The 15,841-nt window shown below is 27.2% G+C and overlaps 5 protein-coding genes and 1 long non-coding RNA gene across 14 annotated transcripts; 2 read left to right on the forward strand and 4 right to left on the reverse strand.

Moving 5' to 3' along the window:
- Window positions 1–12: 12 nt before the first annotated feature.
- On the reverse strand, window positions 13–1,029 carry LOC113791148 (glutathione S-transferase kappa 1-like). The gene is made up of 2 exons (XM_027340883.2): window positions 650–1,029; window positions 13–582 (listed from the first exon to the last, which is right to left on the reverse strand). Exons 1-2 carry the CDS (start codon window positions 935–937, stop codon window positions 142–144), a joined length of 729 nt encoding a protein of 242 aa, XP_027196684.1. The 5' UTR covers window positions 938–1,029; the 3' UTR covers window positions 13–141.
- Window positions 1,030–1,047: 18 nt separating this feature from the next.
- On the forward strand, window positions 1,048–1,913 carry LOC113791149 (glutathione S-transferase kappa 1-like). Its single transcript, XM_027340884.2, has 2 exons — window positions 1,048–1,408; window positions 1,470–1,913. Exons 1-2 carry the CDS (start codon window positions 1,178–1,180, stop codon window positions 1,908–1,910), a joined length of 672 nt encoding a protein of 223 aa, XP_027196685.2. The 5' UTR covers window positions 1,048–1,177; the 3' UTR covers window positions 1,911–1,913.
- Window positions 1,914–1,927: 14 nt separating this feature from the next.
- On the reverse strand, window positions 1,928–5,839 carry LOC113791147 (solute carrier family 41 member 3-like). Of its 4 annotated transcripts, none has more exons than XM_075822908.1 (4): window positions 5,729–5,839; window positions 3,103–4,133; window positions 2,576–3,022; window positions 1,928–2,494 (listed from the first exon to the last, which is right to left on the reverse strand). In XM_075822908.1, exons 2-4 carry the CDS (start codon window positions 4,019–4,021, stop codon window positions 2,046–2,048), a joined length of 1,815 nt encoding a protein of 604 aa, XP_075679023.1. In that variant the 5' UTR covers window positions 4,022–4,133; window positions 5,729–5,839; the 3' UTR covers window positions 1,928–2,045. The 4 variants fall into 4 exon arrangements, with proteins under 4 accessions (XP_075679023.1, XP_075679024.1, XP_075679026.1 ...); XM_075822909.1 differs by lacking the exon at window positions 5,729–5,839 and adding an exon at window positions 4,707–5,300; XM_075822911.1 differs by lacking the exon at window positions 5,729–5,839 and adding an exon at window positions 4,412–4,513.
- Window positions 5,840–8,489: 2,650 nt separating this feature from the next.
- Window positions 8,490–14,551, forward strand: LOC113791126 (uncharacterized). 6 transcript variants are annotated; one of them, XM_075822842.1, is made up of 5 exons: window positions 8,490–8,902; window positions 12,084–12,343; window positions 12,443–12,631; window positions 13,129–13,857; window positions 13,931–14,551. In XM_075822842.1, the coding sequence occupies exons 2-5, from the start codon at window positions 12,152–12,154 to the stop codon at window positions 14,381–14,383; spliced, it is 1,563 nt and encodes a 520-aa protein (XP_075678957.1). In that variant the 5' UTR covers window positions 8,490–8,902; window positions 12,084–12,151; the 3' UTR covers window positions 14,384–14,551. The 6 variants fall into 6 exon arrangements, with proteins under 6 accessions (XP_075678957.1, XP_027196657.2, XP_075678959.1 ...); XM_027340856.2 differs by having other exon boundaries at window positions 12,146–12,343; XM_075822844.1 differs by lacking the exon at window positions 8,490–8,902 and adding an exon at window positions 11,354–11,465 and having other exon boundaries at window positions 12,146–12,343.
- On the reverse strand, window positions 14,482–14,980 carry LOC142645755 (uncharacterized). Its single transcript, XR_012846812.1, has 2 exons — window positions 14,928–14,980; window positions 14,482–14,869 (listed from the first exon to the last, which is right to left on the reverse strand). It is a non-coding gene; the product is annotated as an uncharacterized LOC142645755 (long non-coding RNA).
- A 170-nt stretch (window positions 14,981–15,150) lies between these two features.
- On the reverse strand, window positions 15,151–15,837 carry LOC113791129 (uncharacterized). The gene is made up of 2 exons (XM_027340861.2): window positions 15,710–15,837; window positions 15,151–15,629 (listed from the first exon to the last, which is right to left on the reverse strand). Exons 1-2 carry the CDS (start codon window positions 15,714–15,716, stop codon window positions 15,208–15,210), a joined length of 429 nt encoding a protein of 142 aa, XP_027196662.2. The 5' UTR covers window positions 15,717–15,837; the 3' UTR covers window positions 15,151–15,207.
- Window positions 15,838–15,841: the final 4 nt, after the last annotated feature.

Consider the following 15,841-nt stretch of genomic DNA (forward strand, 5'->3'; position numbering starts at 1 on the left):
AAAACAAGCACGTAAAAAAAGAATGTTTTCGTATTTTTTTTTATTATCATAAAAAAACAATGCTCTTCATAAACAACGTACGCTTCGGAATTTTATAAGAAAAATTTTTTTTAAAAATTTTTTTTGAAAAATTGATTTTTTTCATCGAAGAATTGGTGGTTCTTTTTCACCCAAATAATAGCCAATAATATGCATACGATCCGAACCGAAAACCCATGATTGTTCCAATGGTATATTTGGACGATGAACCAATGTCATTGGTAGACCAAAACAACCTAATTCAACAGCACGATCGGTATTTTGTTTTAAAGCTGTTTTGATTTTATCATTATTCATATCTTGTTCAATTTTTTGAATTAATTCATTTGAACATCCTGCTTTTGATGCTAATTTTTTCATCTCTTCTATATCGGATATATCAACAGCATTTTCTGAAGTGAAAAAATTTCCATATGCAATACGAATTAATTTATCATGTAATTCGGGTGAATTTTCCTGTACGGCTACCATAAATCTTGGTGTTTTTACAGTATATTTTTCAAATACTGTTTCGAAAAATATTTCTGGTAATGCAAATGGTATCTATGGTAAAAATTTCGATTGAATTTCGATTGATTATCGTTTCACTACAGCAGCAAATCAACTTTACCTGATGATATTCGGTAAGTGTTTGAAGATCACGAAACATATAACGACCTTTAGCTTGTACTTTGATTGGTGGTGAATTTGATGTTGATTTCATTATATGTGCAATTGAAACGGGTGTCATTTTTAATTCCATTGATTTCCAATGTCCTAATTGTCGATCCAATAAATGAACCTGTAAACAAGTATATGGTGATGCTAAATCATAAAACATTTCGACCATTGTTGATCTTGGTATTGATGTCGAAAACATTCGACAAGAAGAATTTATTATCTTTGACATTCTTAACATTGTTTTTGTTTTTTTTTCAAATCTTTTTTAATCTTAAAAGGAATCAAAATGAAAAACACTTGAAAATAGCAGACAAGTGAAATCGAACGAAAAACCTGGATGCTATTTAAACAAAATCAACTTTGTTTATCAATTTAGCCTATAGCAAGTACAGTTGAACTTGGAAAATTGATTTGAGAAATCATTATTGTTTCACTTGTAAACCTTTACATTTTTTTTAAAAAATAGATTTTCTTCAAAATGACTATTGTTGAATTATTCTATGATATAATATCACCATTTTCAAGATTTCAATATGAATTATTAATGAGACAATTGGTTGGTCATCATTGGAAAACAATGCAATTAAAAATGACACCGGTAATGATACGTGAAGTATTTGCATCGGCCGAAAACATGCCACCAGGTATGAATCCATCAAAAGCAATCTATTTGAATCGTGATTTAAAACGTTTAAGTGATTTTCATCAGGTAACTTTTTTTTTGCTTATCATTTTTGATTTTAATCAATTTTTCCCCCAAAAAAATATAGATTCCATTTTCATTGCCAAAAGATTTTATGCAAATTGCAATTGAATTTAAAACTGATCCAGCATTACAATTTTTATCCGCTATTCAACCGCATATCGATGAAGCTAGCTATAATCGTTTGGTTGGTATATTTTTTCAAAATTTTTTTACAAAAAATCCAGCTGAAATATGGAATCCTGATGTAATGCGACAATTGACCGCAGACGTAGGCATATCATCCGAATCGATTGATAAATCATTAAATACAATGACCAATGATGAAAATCGAAAAAAATTGGAAAAAAATTTAGAAACAGTTAAGAATTTAGGTGGATTTGGTTTGCCAATAACCGTGATTCATTTGCCGGATGATAAACCACAATGGGTATTCGGATCGGATCGTATGCATATTATCGGTCATTTATTGAACGAAACAAAACCACCAATTCTTCGTAAAGAATAATAATGATTTTTTCAATGTTATAATGAGAATTATTATTAATTTAATTATAAAAATCATTGATATTATTAAAATTATAAAATTTGATAAAATCGTTTTCATTTTTGAAAAACATTGATGATGATGATTCTTGAAAATTCAATGATAATAAATGATTAATGAATCATTTAGTAATTTTGTTGCCATTGTTGTCGAAGTATTATTATCATTAAAATTTGTAATTATTGTTGTTGCTATTGAAGAATTTTCCATAATATTTGCATTATCATCATTAATCCATTTTAATAATGTAAATGCAATAGCCATTAAACAATTACCAAAAACATCAGCTAATGCTGATGTAAATGGTATTGCTGAATTATCTGGATTAATACGATTTTTCCATGCCCAAAATACCGATATATATGCTAAATATAATAATAAAGCTAATTGTATAATAACAGCAATTATATAAACAGACATAAATGGTCCAGTTATAATAAATTGAAAATCAAATGTACTTTGTAATGTAAATATAATTGCAATAAAAAATAAATGTGATGGAATAAGAACCATCATTAAAAGTCTTGCCATACGTGCATGTAGATCTGTATTTGAAAAAAGATGAAAAAAAATGTTAATTTTTCAAAAAAATCTAATAAATTAAATTTTGATTGTTGTCAACTAACCTTTGGATAGAAAAACAAACCATGGACTAACATATGGTGTTGGATTCGATGTTGGTAATAAACCTTTTGGTGCTGATGCATGTAAAAATGTTGACATTCGACTTGTTTGTATACCAACTAAATTACTACCAATACCATTAACTAATGGTTGAAATGTTGACATAACTTTATAATTTTGAAATGCTTTTTCCATTACAACACCACCAGGTTGTTCAATAATAACGGCACCAAGAATTGCTGTCCAACCGGACAATATAACAGTACGTGTCCAACGATTACGACGGGCAAACCAACCAAATACCGGTGCAACGCATAAACATATTGACATTAATATTATTTGAATTTCTTTACCATGATTCAGATCATATAAAAATTGACTAACATATGCTAGAATACTAATTGTACAAACATCACCCATTGATGCTGCAACAGGTGTCGATATGTTATCTATTTGTTGGTTGATGAAAAATTTTTTTTCAAATTAAAAAATCACAAATAAAGGGTTAAAAAAATCAATTGAAATTTACCTGGATTAATTCCTAATCGACGTGCAACAATAATAACAATAATTATTATTGATGCAATCAATGTATTTGCAATAATCGATGTTAAAACAGATGATGAACATAAAAGTATTATCGAATCATATGTTAATTTTTCACGTGTTTCTTCACGTACCGATGATATTAATATTGAACAAATTGCAGCAAACAAACCGACAGTTGATGCTTGACATTGTACAACCATAATATTACCAAAAATAATATCATAAATACTATGCCATTTATCTAAACGACCAAGATTTGCTTGTGTTGATAGTCGTGATGCTAATGTTGTTTCAATATTACCAATAAGACCTAAAAATGCTGTAACCATTATTGAAATTTGTGGTATTTCAACAAATACTGGCCATTGTGTAACAGCATTCAAAACAACACCAGCAAATACCGATCCAATACCGGCAATTAAAAATGGTAATAACATTTGTTTTAACACTGCCCATGATGTTTGTATTTGATATATAGTTTTTTTTTCATCATCATCATCATCATCATCGACAACAACATCATCATCATAATCATTATAATCTTCAGTTGTTGTTGTTTGTTGTTGTTGTTTTTCAATATCATCATTAATGGTTATTGATAATGATTTATCAATAATCATTTTTTTTGCATCCATTAAATCCATTATTGGATTATTATTTTGATCATCAACAATATTTTTTAAAATGATTATTTTCGATTTATTAATCTTTTTCTGATTTTCATCGACTTTTTCCGCTTTTTCCACTTCTTTTTCCACTTTAACTTCGTCTTCTTCATTTAAAAATGCTTCATTAATAATACCAGCAATTGGTTCATTTGTTGATTGTTCCATTGCTTGAATAATAATATTATTATTATCGTTATTTATACAACATTCATCAATTTCTTTCAATTGCATTTTGTTGTTGTTGTTATTGTTGAATCTATGATACTTTTGTTGGTCGACAATAATGATTATATCGATGATGATAATATTCGTGAACACCTACTACCAAAAGGATTATCGAGGCCTATATCGAAGGGTTAATGAAGAAGAAAAAAAAATAGCAAAAATTTTAAAAACAAAAATTTTTTGGGAAAAAAATAACAAAAATTTAAAAAAAAAAAAAGAAAGGATCATCATCAAATTCAAATCGATCAATGAAAAAATTTAATCATATCCCAAAAAATTTTTTTTCCCCCTACTAGAACATTGATTGATTGATTGATTGATTTTCTGTAAAATAATCAATCACCTGCCGTGGGGGAGGGAAAAAAATTTTTATGATAATCAGAAAAATCCGACTACCTAGAACCAATTATAATAATAATCAATATAATCAATAATCGATAATAAATAAAGTACAGTGTAGCAGTATTAAAGAAAGAAAAAAAAACGGTAACACTGTAAACACTTATGGTTAAATAAAGGGGATAAAAGATTTTTTAAGAAAAACGTCATTGGCCACTTATTGATTTTTTGATAAATCAATCATAAAGGGCAAAACAAAATGATTAATAAATCGGTCAATATCATATTGATCAGTTGATCGATCGATTGATAAAAACAAAAACAAAAGACAAAACAGAAAAACAGAACTTACCAGTTTGTTGTTGTTGTTGTAGTTGTTGTTTACAAACAAAAAAAAAATATTTACTTAATATAAATAATTTAATTTAACCAAAAAAAAAGCAGAACAAAATTCTAAACTTGAAATAAGAAAAATTTTCAAGAGTTTTTGGTCACCAAAAATTCAATTGTAATGATGATAATCAGATAATGCTTTTGTGGTGGCGGTGATGGAATAAAAGAAAAGTGTGATAAATAAATTTGCTTTTTGTTTCGTTTTTTGTTTTTACAATTGACAACCGAAAAGACAAATTTGTTTATGAGATTCAACAATCAAAAAGAAAGAAGATTGGAAAAGATTATGAGTGTGTTTGTGTGCTAGGCACACGCATACATACACATCAAATCACTAAAGGCAATTTCAAATGAAATTATTACCTTTTTTTTTGTTTTTGGATTTTGGCTAATAACAACAAAAAAAATTGGATGATGATGATTATGATCACACACAGGTATAGGTCGAATTTGAACTACCACCACCACTTTCACTAAAATTTTTCTTTACAATCACACCACCCTCAAAATTGTTTCCAATTAAAAATCATTATCATCATCATCATTATTGAATTGAATTTAAATGAAATGAAATGAAATGAAAATAATGATGGTGATAATCATTTTTTTTTCTTATGATTTTCATTTGAAATGAAAATGAAAAGTTTTATTTTAGCTTTGTCATTGTCGATTGGTTTTTGGTAGTTTGATTCGAATGATAACCGGAGAATCAAAAATCGATTTCGACATTGCATCATGATTTCATCGAATTTGGTGGGAGGGGGGATGGGAAAAAATCGGAAATCGGGTGGAAAATGAAACATTTTTTTTGCTCATCACATCCACCCAGGCACTTAAACACACACACAAACACACAGAGCAGAGACACAAAGAGAGAAAGCATAAAAATTAATGATGTCATAAAAATCAAAAATCAAAAACCAAAAATCATATTTTAAAGTTTTAAATGAAAAAAAAGAAAATATATGTTTTGAAACTTACCTGTCAAAGGTTAATTTATTTAGTGGAGTTTCTTTTTTGAAAATTTTTTTCTTTCATCAAATCATCATCATCATCACTATTATCAAACTTTTCTTATAATCAGAAAATCAATCGGTAGAGATTATTCAAAAAAAAAAAAAAAATCGACGATAAAAACTGACGTAAAACAATTTCAAAAATTTCAAAAATTAATAATGTTTCAGGTGAAAAAAATTTATCAATTTCAATGTCACCTGTCTTTTTTGTCAATAATGATGATGATAATGATGATAATTTGAAAAGATTTTTATTTTTCGAAATTTGTTTCATTCAAATCCTATTGTCTTGCAGCAAACGAACAAGCAAACAAACCTAAATAAACTGGAGAAAAAAAATTTTTAATTCTTTTCCATTTTTATCTTTCTCTCTCTCTTTTGCATCGAAACAAAAAATCATACTACCTGTTCAATCAATCGTTTCACCGCCACCACCACCATTCACCAAAAACAGAGGCTGTTTTTAATTATTTTTTCGTCATTTCCGTCAGGTTCTGCTAAAAAAAAAAAAAATCTTGAAAAAAATCTTGAAATTAAGGGGAGAAAATATATTTAAAGAATCGAATCTTTGGTTTTCGTTTTTTACCTTCATGTATCAATCACAATGTTGTACGTAGATTTTTTTGTCCCGTATTATCGAATGTCATCACCGAAGGCTTTAAGGGGAATAGATCGCTGTTTGATTTGTCTGATTTGACAAAACGAAAGAGTTTAAAGCGAGCGAAAGAGTTGTTTGTTTCATTTATTCCCCCCAAAATAAGAAATATCAAAATAGAATTGAATGATTTTTCTCTCTTTCGATCGATGTTTTTTTTGGGATTGAATTGGATTGATTGATTTTTTTTTTTTGGAACATAATAATCACTTGTCAACAAAAAAAATTGATAAATAGATCACATGATCATTATCAATAATGACCATTTCAGACATTCGATAATAATAATGATTATTTTAACCATTTGAACAATCAAAAGAAAAAAAAGAAAAATTTTGACCATAAAAAGGCCAAAATCATTTTTTGTTGATCCACATTTTACAAAATTCGAATGTTTTTTTTTTTGTTTGTTGATTACATTGTTTGTGAATAGATCCAAAAAAAGCATTATACACAAGGATCAAGTTTCATTATAATGACTAACCTAACCTAACCTAACCTAACCAATTGTCATTTTCGTTTTTTTTGTCGATTTTGCCAATTTTGTCATTTTATTTGCAAATCGAAATTTTTTTAAAAAATTTTTATTTTGAAAAAAAAACAATTTATTTTTGAAATTTTATCAAAAAAAAAAAAAAAAAGGAAAAACAAAAATCAATGATGACAATATCAATACTATCGATAGTGACTATCGATAGTTTGATATTCGAACGAAATCAAAAAAAAAATCGTTATCCAAACAAAAAACACCAAAATGAAAAAAAGCTTATCAATTTTGTTGATATGAAAAAGTCTTTTTCAAATGTTGTTGTTATTCAAATCGAGCAAAAATCAAGAAAATGTTTCTTTTCAGTTCGGTTTTTTTTGGTTCTTTGGTTAATTTAAACAACAAACAATGTTGATTTTCCGTTTCATTTTGATATTGTTCATATGGATTTCCCGTAATTCTATGGCCCAACCAAATGATGATAATGATGATGAAATACCAATACCGTTTGAAGAAAATGTTCCCACAATACCCGATAATTTGGAAATATTCAAATGTGGTCGAAGTATATCGATAATTTTCGAACGATTAATATTTGATTATTCCTCATTATCATTACAAAATCAAACTACCGTCAATGTACAACTTTTAAATACAATGATTCAACAATGTCGAACATTAATCGATAAATGTCAATCAAGATCGAAAATTTATCATCAACGATTACAACCATTTTCAATAAATTTTATTGAACGTTTTCATTGGTTATTGGGTATTTTGAATTGTGAACGAATTTCAAATCAAACATCATGGTTAGGTACTATTCTAATTGGTAATCGTGAACAATTATTTCAACAATTTTATCCTGAATTCGGTTATCATTCATCATCATTATCATCGACATTCGATGACATTCCAATAATGATGATGAATCAATCGGATAAATATTATCAACAATTTATGGATGTTGGTATCAAAATCGACAGGTTTTTTCATCATTCATCATCCACAATCCACAATAATCGTTCAATAATTCTACAGGATTTACATCATTTACGACAACAATTGAATACTGGTTCGGAAAATTCAAAACAATTCTGTCAACAACAACAGCAATCAATCAATCAATTTGTAAACCAAGATTTTAATCTAAAAATTTCCAAATCATTACAATCATTTATCGATGAATATCGAATTGAAATTCAAACATTTAATTTATCATCCCATCACCGCCACCAACGTATTGTACATTGAAATTGAAAAAGGATCATTATATAGAAAGTAGGCGCAAACTCGATCCTGGATCAAACTAAATACATTCAGCGGCCTTCATGTAATAAAACCAGATTTTCGTATCCCTCTCTCACTCTCTTTGTATTTCAAATGACAACATTGACTTTGATTATAACTACTACTACCACCCAAAAATAATGATTGCAACAACAACAACAACAACGACAAAATAAATGAATATTTTTTTTTCATTTAATGATGATGTTTGAGAAATATAGCAAAAACAACAACAAACTTGAATCCTGTTTTTGTTTATGTACGTGGTGAGAGAAAGCTCACCACCACCATCAAACACATGATCCAAATGATTATTGCGATTGAAATGAATGAATGGCGACATTGATTATAAACTTTGATTGTCTCTCTGTCTCTGTCTCTGTCTGTTGTTGTCAATTGATGCTTCTAAAAAAAATCAAATCTCGTAAAAACAACATTAACTTTCACTTGTTTTTTTTCTTCTCAATTTTGGCATCTTATCTCTTTTAATTTTTCTCTTTTTTTAAAGTTTTTCAACAAAACAAAAAACAAACAAACATTGAATTGAATTGAATTTCAGTGATATTCTCCATATACGAAAAATTCATATTGATCAACAGCAGCAGCAGTACGTGTGTTTTTTTGCTGTGTGCACGTGTTTTGTTTTTCAAAACTTTTAAATTTTTAAAAAACAAAATTTTATTATCCCATCATGTCATGAGTGTTGAGTGAGTAATTTTTTTCTTTTTTAAACATTTTTTTGAAATTGATAATGAAATGAAAATTTTGTTCCATTAAATGTTATTGGATGATTTGCATTCGATGAATTCTGTTGTTGTTTTGGTTTTGGTTGTTGTTGTTTATGGAAAAAATTTTGTATATTTTTTCGAAAACATTCAATCAACGATTTATCCACAAAAGTTTTTGATTCTTGTTGTTGTTGTTGTTGTTCCAAAAACAAAACAAACGATTGTAATTCATCAAATATATATGAATCACTTAATTCAAATATACCAGTATAATAAAATTTTAAAAATGATCGTATTATTTCTGGACTAAATGTTGATAATTTTAAATTATTATCATCATTATCGTCATCCATCAAATCGACATTATCTTTATCATTATTTGTTTCATTGGAAAATTTCAAAAATTCATAATCAAAACATTGTAATTGTTTTGATTGTTCTTGTGGGCAATACCAAATTTTCGTCGGATCAATTGATTGAAAATATTTTTTCCATTTAAAATTTTTTTTCATCATCATTATACGATAATTTGATTCTAATGTATAATTTCTTTTTTTCAATATAAATTTATCATAATTTTGTCGTTGAATTTTATAAATATGAAAATATTTTTTCAATATACCCATTATTGGTTCAATAATTGTTGAATGTAGAAAATAATTCTGATTATCAGAATTTTGATTATCATCGATTAATGAAATCAATAAATCCGATGTTATTGGATTATTAAAACCGAATGATTTTTGATTACAAATATTTCGTTGAATTGTAATATTTTCATTATTATTCAAACCATTATTTGCTAATGTTGGCATATCATTTTGTTCAATAAAAATTGAATATGCATCTGGTATTGATTCAAATGCCGTTACAACTAATGATGTTCTTGGTCCTGGTTTCTGTTGTTGATCAATAATCGATTTAATTTGATAATCATTATTGAAATTTTGTATTTTTGAAAATGATTTTGGACAATATAGGTGAATTTTTCGATCCATACCAATTGATAGAAAATTTGATGATTTATAATTGGAATAAATTTCCATCATTGGTATTTCATTCATAAATGTACCGGGTATTAATTTATTTCGAGTAAATATTAGACAATAAATCATACCATTATTTGTAAGTAATAATAATTGATGTTTACATGCAAAAATACGTTCAAATATTAATGATTTGGATGATTCAGATGTTGTTGATTTAGATTCATTTGCAATTGGAAATTGTAATTCCTTTAAATTGATCATTGTTGAACGTGAATAAAATGGTTGTTCTTCGGTCGGAATATCGGTAATAAAATTTCCTTCCATCAATAATGTTTGTTGATTAGTCAGTATAATATAACCACGTTCATAAACAACAATATCTTGATATTTTAAACATTCAGGATTCGATGAATATTCAATATGATGTTCAAATAATTGTCGATTTGAATTATCCAGAAATATTAACCATAATATTATATGAATTGTTGTTTGATTTTTCAATAATATTATTGTATATGTTTCACTTTGATCAAATTTCAAAACTTGATCCAGAACAAATGTTGTTTTAATATTTGGCTTTGATGTTTTTGTCGATGATAATAATGAATGATTAACACCACCATTATCATCACCACCTTCTGGTGATGATGGTAATGTCAATGTTGTTGATGATGGTTTTAAATGCAAACATTGTCCAAATGGATAGAGTGAATCAACTTCATTATCATTATCATTACAGGATTTTAATTTATTCCAATTTTCATAATTAATGTTTGCATCCAAATTACGACAATGAAGCCGATCATTATCGGTCAATATAAATAACCAACCATCAAAAAATCTGATCTGTTGGATTGAACAACGAAAACAAAGATCATTTAAAAGAAACCAACGTCTTTGTTGTTGTTGTTGTTGTCGATATTGATTTAATCCTTGATTACCATTACCATAAAACGAACGTTTTAATTGAATCAATTTATTACGATAACCAGCATTCCATAGATAAAGTTTTGTTTGATTATTTTTATTTGAAATCAATATAGCTCTTGTACCATGATCACAGATAAATATTTGATCATTTTTTTCATTTAAATTGGTTGACAAAAATTTGGTTCTTCGGATAAAATTTCTTGTATCACTGGCCAACAACTAATATCCAATATTTGATTCATAATTTTTTTTTTTTTTTTTTGGTTTTTATAGAATTCAAATTCAATTAATCAATGTAAATAAACAATATGAATTTTTCAATTTAAAATGCAATCAAATTACATTACGTGTAAATCTTGTTGGTTTTGTTCCAACGAAAACAAAAACAAAAACAAACTTTGCTCGCAAAACATTTTTTTTTTTTATTATCGAATTTCGAATATTTCGAATTCGAACACAATTATTATGCAATATTCTTTTGGGGGGCTAAACAAAAATGATGTACTTTTTTTGGTGTGAAAAGAGTTCTGTTGTTTTGTGAAAAAAATTAATCATCCGGTGAAATGATTTTTACCTGAGAAAATCAATTAAATTCAGAAAAAAATAAAAGCTGATTCAAAAAAGTAAGACAATCTATCCATCCTTCCATCTCTGCTCTATTTTTTTTTCTCCAATTAATTTATTGTTTTTTGATTCGATTTTGGTTTTGTTTTTTTGATTTTCTGATTTCCAATCAATTTTATTCGAGGAAAAAAACTGCTACAAGTTTTTCAATCAGAGCAAAAGGGAGTGTTTCGTTTTTTCTCATGAATAAAACGAAAATCTTTCTTTTTTTCCTGATCATTTTTCACTTTTCATGGTTGAGCAGTGAGAGAAAATTAAACGAAGAAAAAATGTTCAACATTTTTTGCCTTGGCTTGCAAAGTGTTAATCATTCAATTATGACGATGATGATGATGATGATTGCAACAAGAAAACAGCTACAACAACAACAACAAGGTAATAATTGATGTTGAAAGAAAGTGAAAGCAAGCAACAAAACTTGTTGCTTGTTTACTACTTTGCATCATCATTATCATCATAAGAAGAAATGTACCCATGATTTGATTTATGTGATCTTCCTTATCAATTTAATTTAATTTGATTTCTGATCATCATCATTGATGGCATCCTCTTTTCGATCAAAATTTGATAATTTTTTTTTCTCCCTTCTTTAATGGCCATCAAAAATAATTTTGTAGTTTGATAACGACGAAAATCAATAACTTTTTCCATTTTCTTTTCAATTTTCTTTCCGTCAAAGTCAAACATGATGGAACATTCTGGCCACCAACAACCACCACCATCGTCATCATCGACAACATTACAGCAACAACAAACAAAACCACGTAAACATTCAACAATATCATTATTATCAATAACCGGTTCATCACCAATATCATCAATGATGTTACATATTGATCCACGTTTAATACCAAAAAATTTATTTAAATTTCATAAGGTAATTATTGTTGATAATTGTTGTTCGATTTACAGTATCGATTGTATCGATTAATCGATTTTTTTTTTAAATAATCGATATTATTTTCGAATATATTAGGCTGGAACTGATGATGAAAAAATGGCAATGTTTGAACGATTTAAATTGGAAGGAATTGATCCGAAAAAATTAAATGATTCAAAACGATTACCATATGTATGGCGTTGGTTAGTTGATGCTGAAATAAATTGTCAATCATTACGACATCAATTGGAAAAGATGCGTATCCAACATGAACAAGAATTACAGGTAAATTTCAACCATGACATTTTTGTTTGTTTTTGTTTTTTGTCTGTTTTGTTTTTTGTTTGAAAAAAATCCTGACCTCAAACAAACACAATCGGATCGGATCTTGTGTTTGTTTTCTTGTGTTTGTTTTTTTGCAAATGAATGTCATTGCGAATTACACACACACATACCAATTATCTTTTTCACTTTTCTCAAACCCAAAACAAGTGCAAGACAGACAATCTGAGTGCTCGTTTAAGTCAAAAGCTAGGAGAGAGAAAATTAAAAGTCAAAAAAGTTATCAAAAAAATGAAATTGCCATTTCGTGATGATTTTTTATAATAATTTCATAAGATTTTTTTCATTATTCAATTTTAATTAGCTACTTCGGGCGAAATTTTCTCTTTCTATTTGAAAAAATGAATTTTTCAAAATTTTATTATCAAATTTGTTTTGTTTTGTTCTTTCTAATAAGATTTGAATGTTTTTTCTTTCTTTCTTTTCTTTTCTTCGAATAGGAAGTTGAAAATTATGTTAGTCATGTTTGGAAATTATCAATGGAACGTTTGGAAAGTTTACAGGAAGAAAATCGATTCTTACATTCGAAATTATTACAGCAGCAACAACAACAACAACAAATTGAATGTAATGTACAATCGAATCAAAGTAATGGTGATATCGTTGTTGTTGATGGTGGTAATCGTGTACAACAATCATTAAATGATTTGGATAATAATGATGAAGAAGAAGAAGATTATGATAATGATGATGATTCAAATGATTTTTTTCTGAAATGTCGTCGTCGTCCTCGTCCTCGTCATGTCAAATCATCAAAACTAGTCAATAATAAACAGAAACTTCAATGTCAATCATCGACAATGATTGAAAAAAATAATGATCATCATCATCAAATAATGTCCGCTCATTCAATATCATCAATTTTTGACAATTGCCATAATTCAAATGTGATCATTAATAATAATGTTCATAATGTTCGACGTTCAAGCAGTTGTATCGATTTGTTGAACATTGAAAGCCAAAATATTGATTCGAACGATCGACAACAACAACAACAACAAACTGATAATGATTGTATTCGATGCCAAAAATTTGAATCTGAATTGATTGTATGTGAAAATCGAATCAATGATCTACAAAAACGTTTATACGAATTAGAGGATAATAATTCTTCATTGAAAAAATTGAATCGTTGTATTGAAATTGAAAATGAAAATTTTGCCTTTAAAGTATGTTTGTTTGTTTTGATTGATTGATTGATTTTAATCATTTTTTCCTTTCTAACCCCTTTATATAAATTAGCTTGCTGAATCAGAATCTCAAAGTAATCAATTAGAACAACGAATATTATTGTTGGAACAAGAGCTTAAATTGAATAATCAAAAAAAATCTCGTCCAAATTCATCATCATCATTATCTTCTTCGGATTCAAATCTAGTCATACAAATGAATGAACAAAAAAGATTAATTGATGAATTGAATGAAAAAACTAAACGTCTGGAAGAATCATTAGATTCTAAACGTTTAGAATTGGAAGAAATGGAACATAAATTATCAAGATTACAACAACAACAACCAGCAAAAGAATCAAGTTTAAATTTTTCATCATCATCATGGTTATTTCGAAAAAATGATCCAAATAATAATCATTCTAATCAACAACAAACAACAAATACCAAAGATAATATGGCTTTACATAGACATACATCCGATTATTATGGATCAAGTGATGGTTTTGAAGAGATAAAATTGTGATTTCATTTCATTCCGATTTGATTTACCTATATTTTCCTACCTCTTTCATTCCAATTTTTCTTTGAAATATTTTTTCAATTTTTCTATTTTATTCAAAATGTTTTGTTTTGTTGAAATTAATCTTATTGAATAAACAAAAAAAAATCGATTATCAATCGATACAATCGATATTTTTTTTTAATTTTATCATTCGATTTCCTTCCAACAACGTTGTATACAATCGAACCACCACAATTCATCAATGTTAAACATTCGATTGTTGATATTGATCGAATAACAATCGAAAATTTCACCCGAACAATCCACCACCAAGTTTTTCCAACAATTTTTTGATTGTATTTTTATATTTGGAAATTATTTCCATTTGTAACATTGTATCATTCGATGATAATAATTGATAATATTTTTCACAACCATTACATTCATTTTCAATACAAAATGATTGATTGATTATTATTAACAATAATAAAATGATTGAAATGATGGCTATGAAACAGGAAAAAAAACAACAAGTTAATTAATTAAATGAAAATTCAATGATTACCTGCAGATTTCATTATTAATGTTATATGAGTTTGTTTTTTTTTGTGGTAAAATATTCAATTAGATTTATAATATTTTTTAAAATCAAAGATTTAAATACCTTGATATGAAATTTACAAAGGTTAATCAATCAATCAATCAATTTTTTTGTTAAAAAGTCAAAGTTAAATTTCATTTTTTTTTGAAAGAAAAATTTTATTCACAAAAAAAACAAACATCAAATTTTTTTTTTTTAAATTTTATTTTTATCATCATCATCATTATCTAGTTCAAGAGGTTCATTAAACATAAGGATAAGGAGAATGATCAGGTAAAATATGTAAACATTTTGCAACTAAAGGTGCAGTACATGTTGCAGTTTGTAGACAAATTTTTGGTTCTTCTGATCGTAAACAATCCAATACTTGATTATAACAATCTTCCAATACTTTAATATGTAAACAATGAAGAAATTTTAATACTGCATATAGTTTACCAGAACGAAGAGATAAAAAATTTGCTGCCAACTTTCTAACTAGAAGTATACGTGATCTTAATGATCTTTTAGATATTGATTTAGGTTTGGTGTTTGTATGTGTCGAATTATGATCATCATTATGATGGTCATTGTTGGATTTAGCAGCATCAACTTTTTTGTTATCACTTTCTTCGGTTCGTACGATAATCATCGTTCCTAACAAAAAAAATCCAATTAACAATAATGCTATTGTCGATCAAAGAGAGAGAGAAAAAAAAACAAACAGAAAATTAGATTTTGGGTTTTCAAAAAAATTTCAAAATTACTTTTCATTTTTTTTTGATTGATGTGAACGCTTCCAAAACGATAAGATGAATAATAAGAATATTTTTAATATTTGATTGATGTTTTTATATAGAAAGGTTGGATATGGCATAAATATCATCAGTTTCATCAAA

This window comes from Dermatophagoides pteronyssinus, unplaced genomic scaffold, assembly GCF_027571235.1.
Source record: "Dermatophagoides pteronyssinus isolate colony J.1.1.1.1 unplaced genomic scaffold, Derpt_VIB-CSIC_2022.12 sq0021, whole genome shotgun sequence".
Taxonomy (NCBI): Eukaryota; Metazoa; Arthropoda; class Arachnida; order Sarcoptiformes; family Pyroglyphidae; genus Dermatophagoides; species Dermatophagoides pteronyssinus.

Excerpts from the sequence above, each read along its gene's own strand:
- LOC113791148 (XM_027340883.2), bottom strand. The coding sequence starts at position 937 with ATGTTAAGAATGTCAAAGATAATAAATTCTTCTTGTCGAATGTTTTCG. Across the intron at positions 583-649 it reads CACTTACCGAATATCATCAG|ATACCATTTGCATTACCAGA; the intron begins GTAAAGTTGATT and ends TTTTTACCATAG.
- LOC113791149 (XM_027340884.2), top strand. The coding sequence starts at position 1,178 with ATGACTATTGTTGAATTATTCTATGATATAATATCACCATTTTCAAGA. Across the intron at positions 1,409-1,469 it reads GTTTAAGTGATTTTCATCAG|ATTCCATTTTCATTGCCAAA; the intron begins GTAACTTTTTTT and ends AAAAAAATATAG.
- LOC113791147 (XM_075822908.1), bottom strand. The coding sequence starts at position 4,021 with ATGCAATTGAAAGAAATTGATGAATGTTGTATAAATAACGATAATAAT. Across the intron at positions 3,023-3,102 it reads TCGATTAGGAATTAATCCAG|ATAACATATCGACACCTGTT; the intron begins GTAAATTTCAAT and ends ACCAACAAATAG. Across the intron at positions 2,495-2,575 it reads GTTTGTTTTTCTATCCAAAG|ATCTACATGCACGTATGGCA; the intron begins GTTAGTTGACAA and ends TTTCAAATACAG.
- LOC113791126 (XM_075822842.1), top strand. The coding sequence starts at position 12,152 with ATGATGGAACATTCTGGCCACCAACAACCACCACCATCGTCATCATCG. Across the intron at positions 12,344-12,442 it reads ATTTATTTAAATTTCATAAG|GCTGGAACTGATGATGAAAA; the intron begins GTAATTATTGTT and ends CGAATATATTAG. Across the intron at positions 12,632-13,128 it reads AACATGAACAAGAATTACAG|GAAGTTGAAAATTATGTTAG; the intron begins GTAAATTTCAAC and ends TTCTTCGAATAG.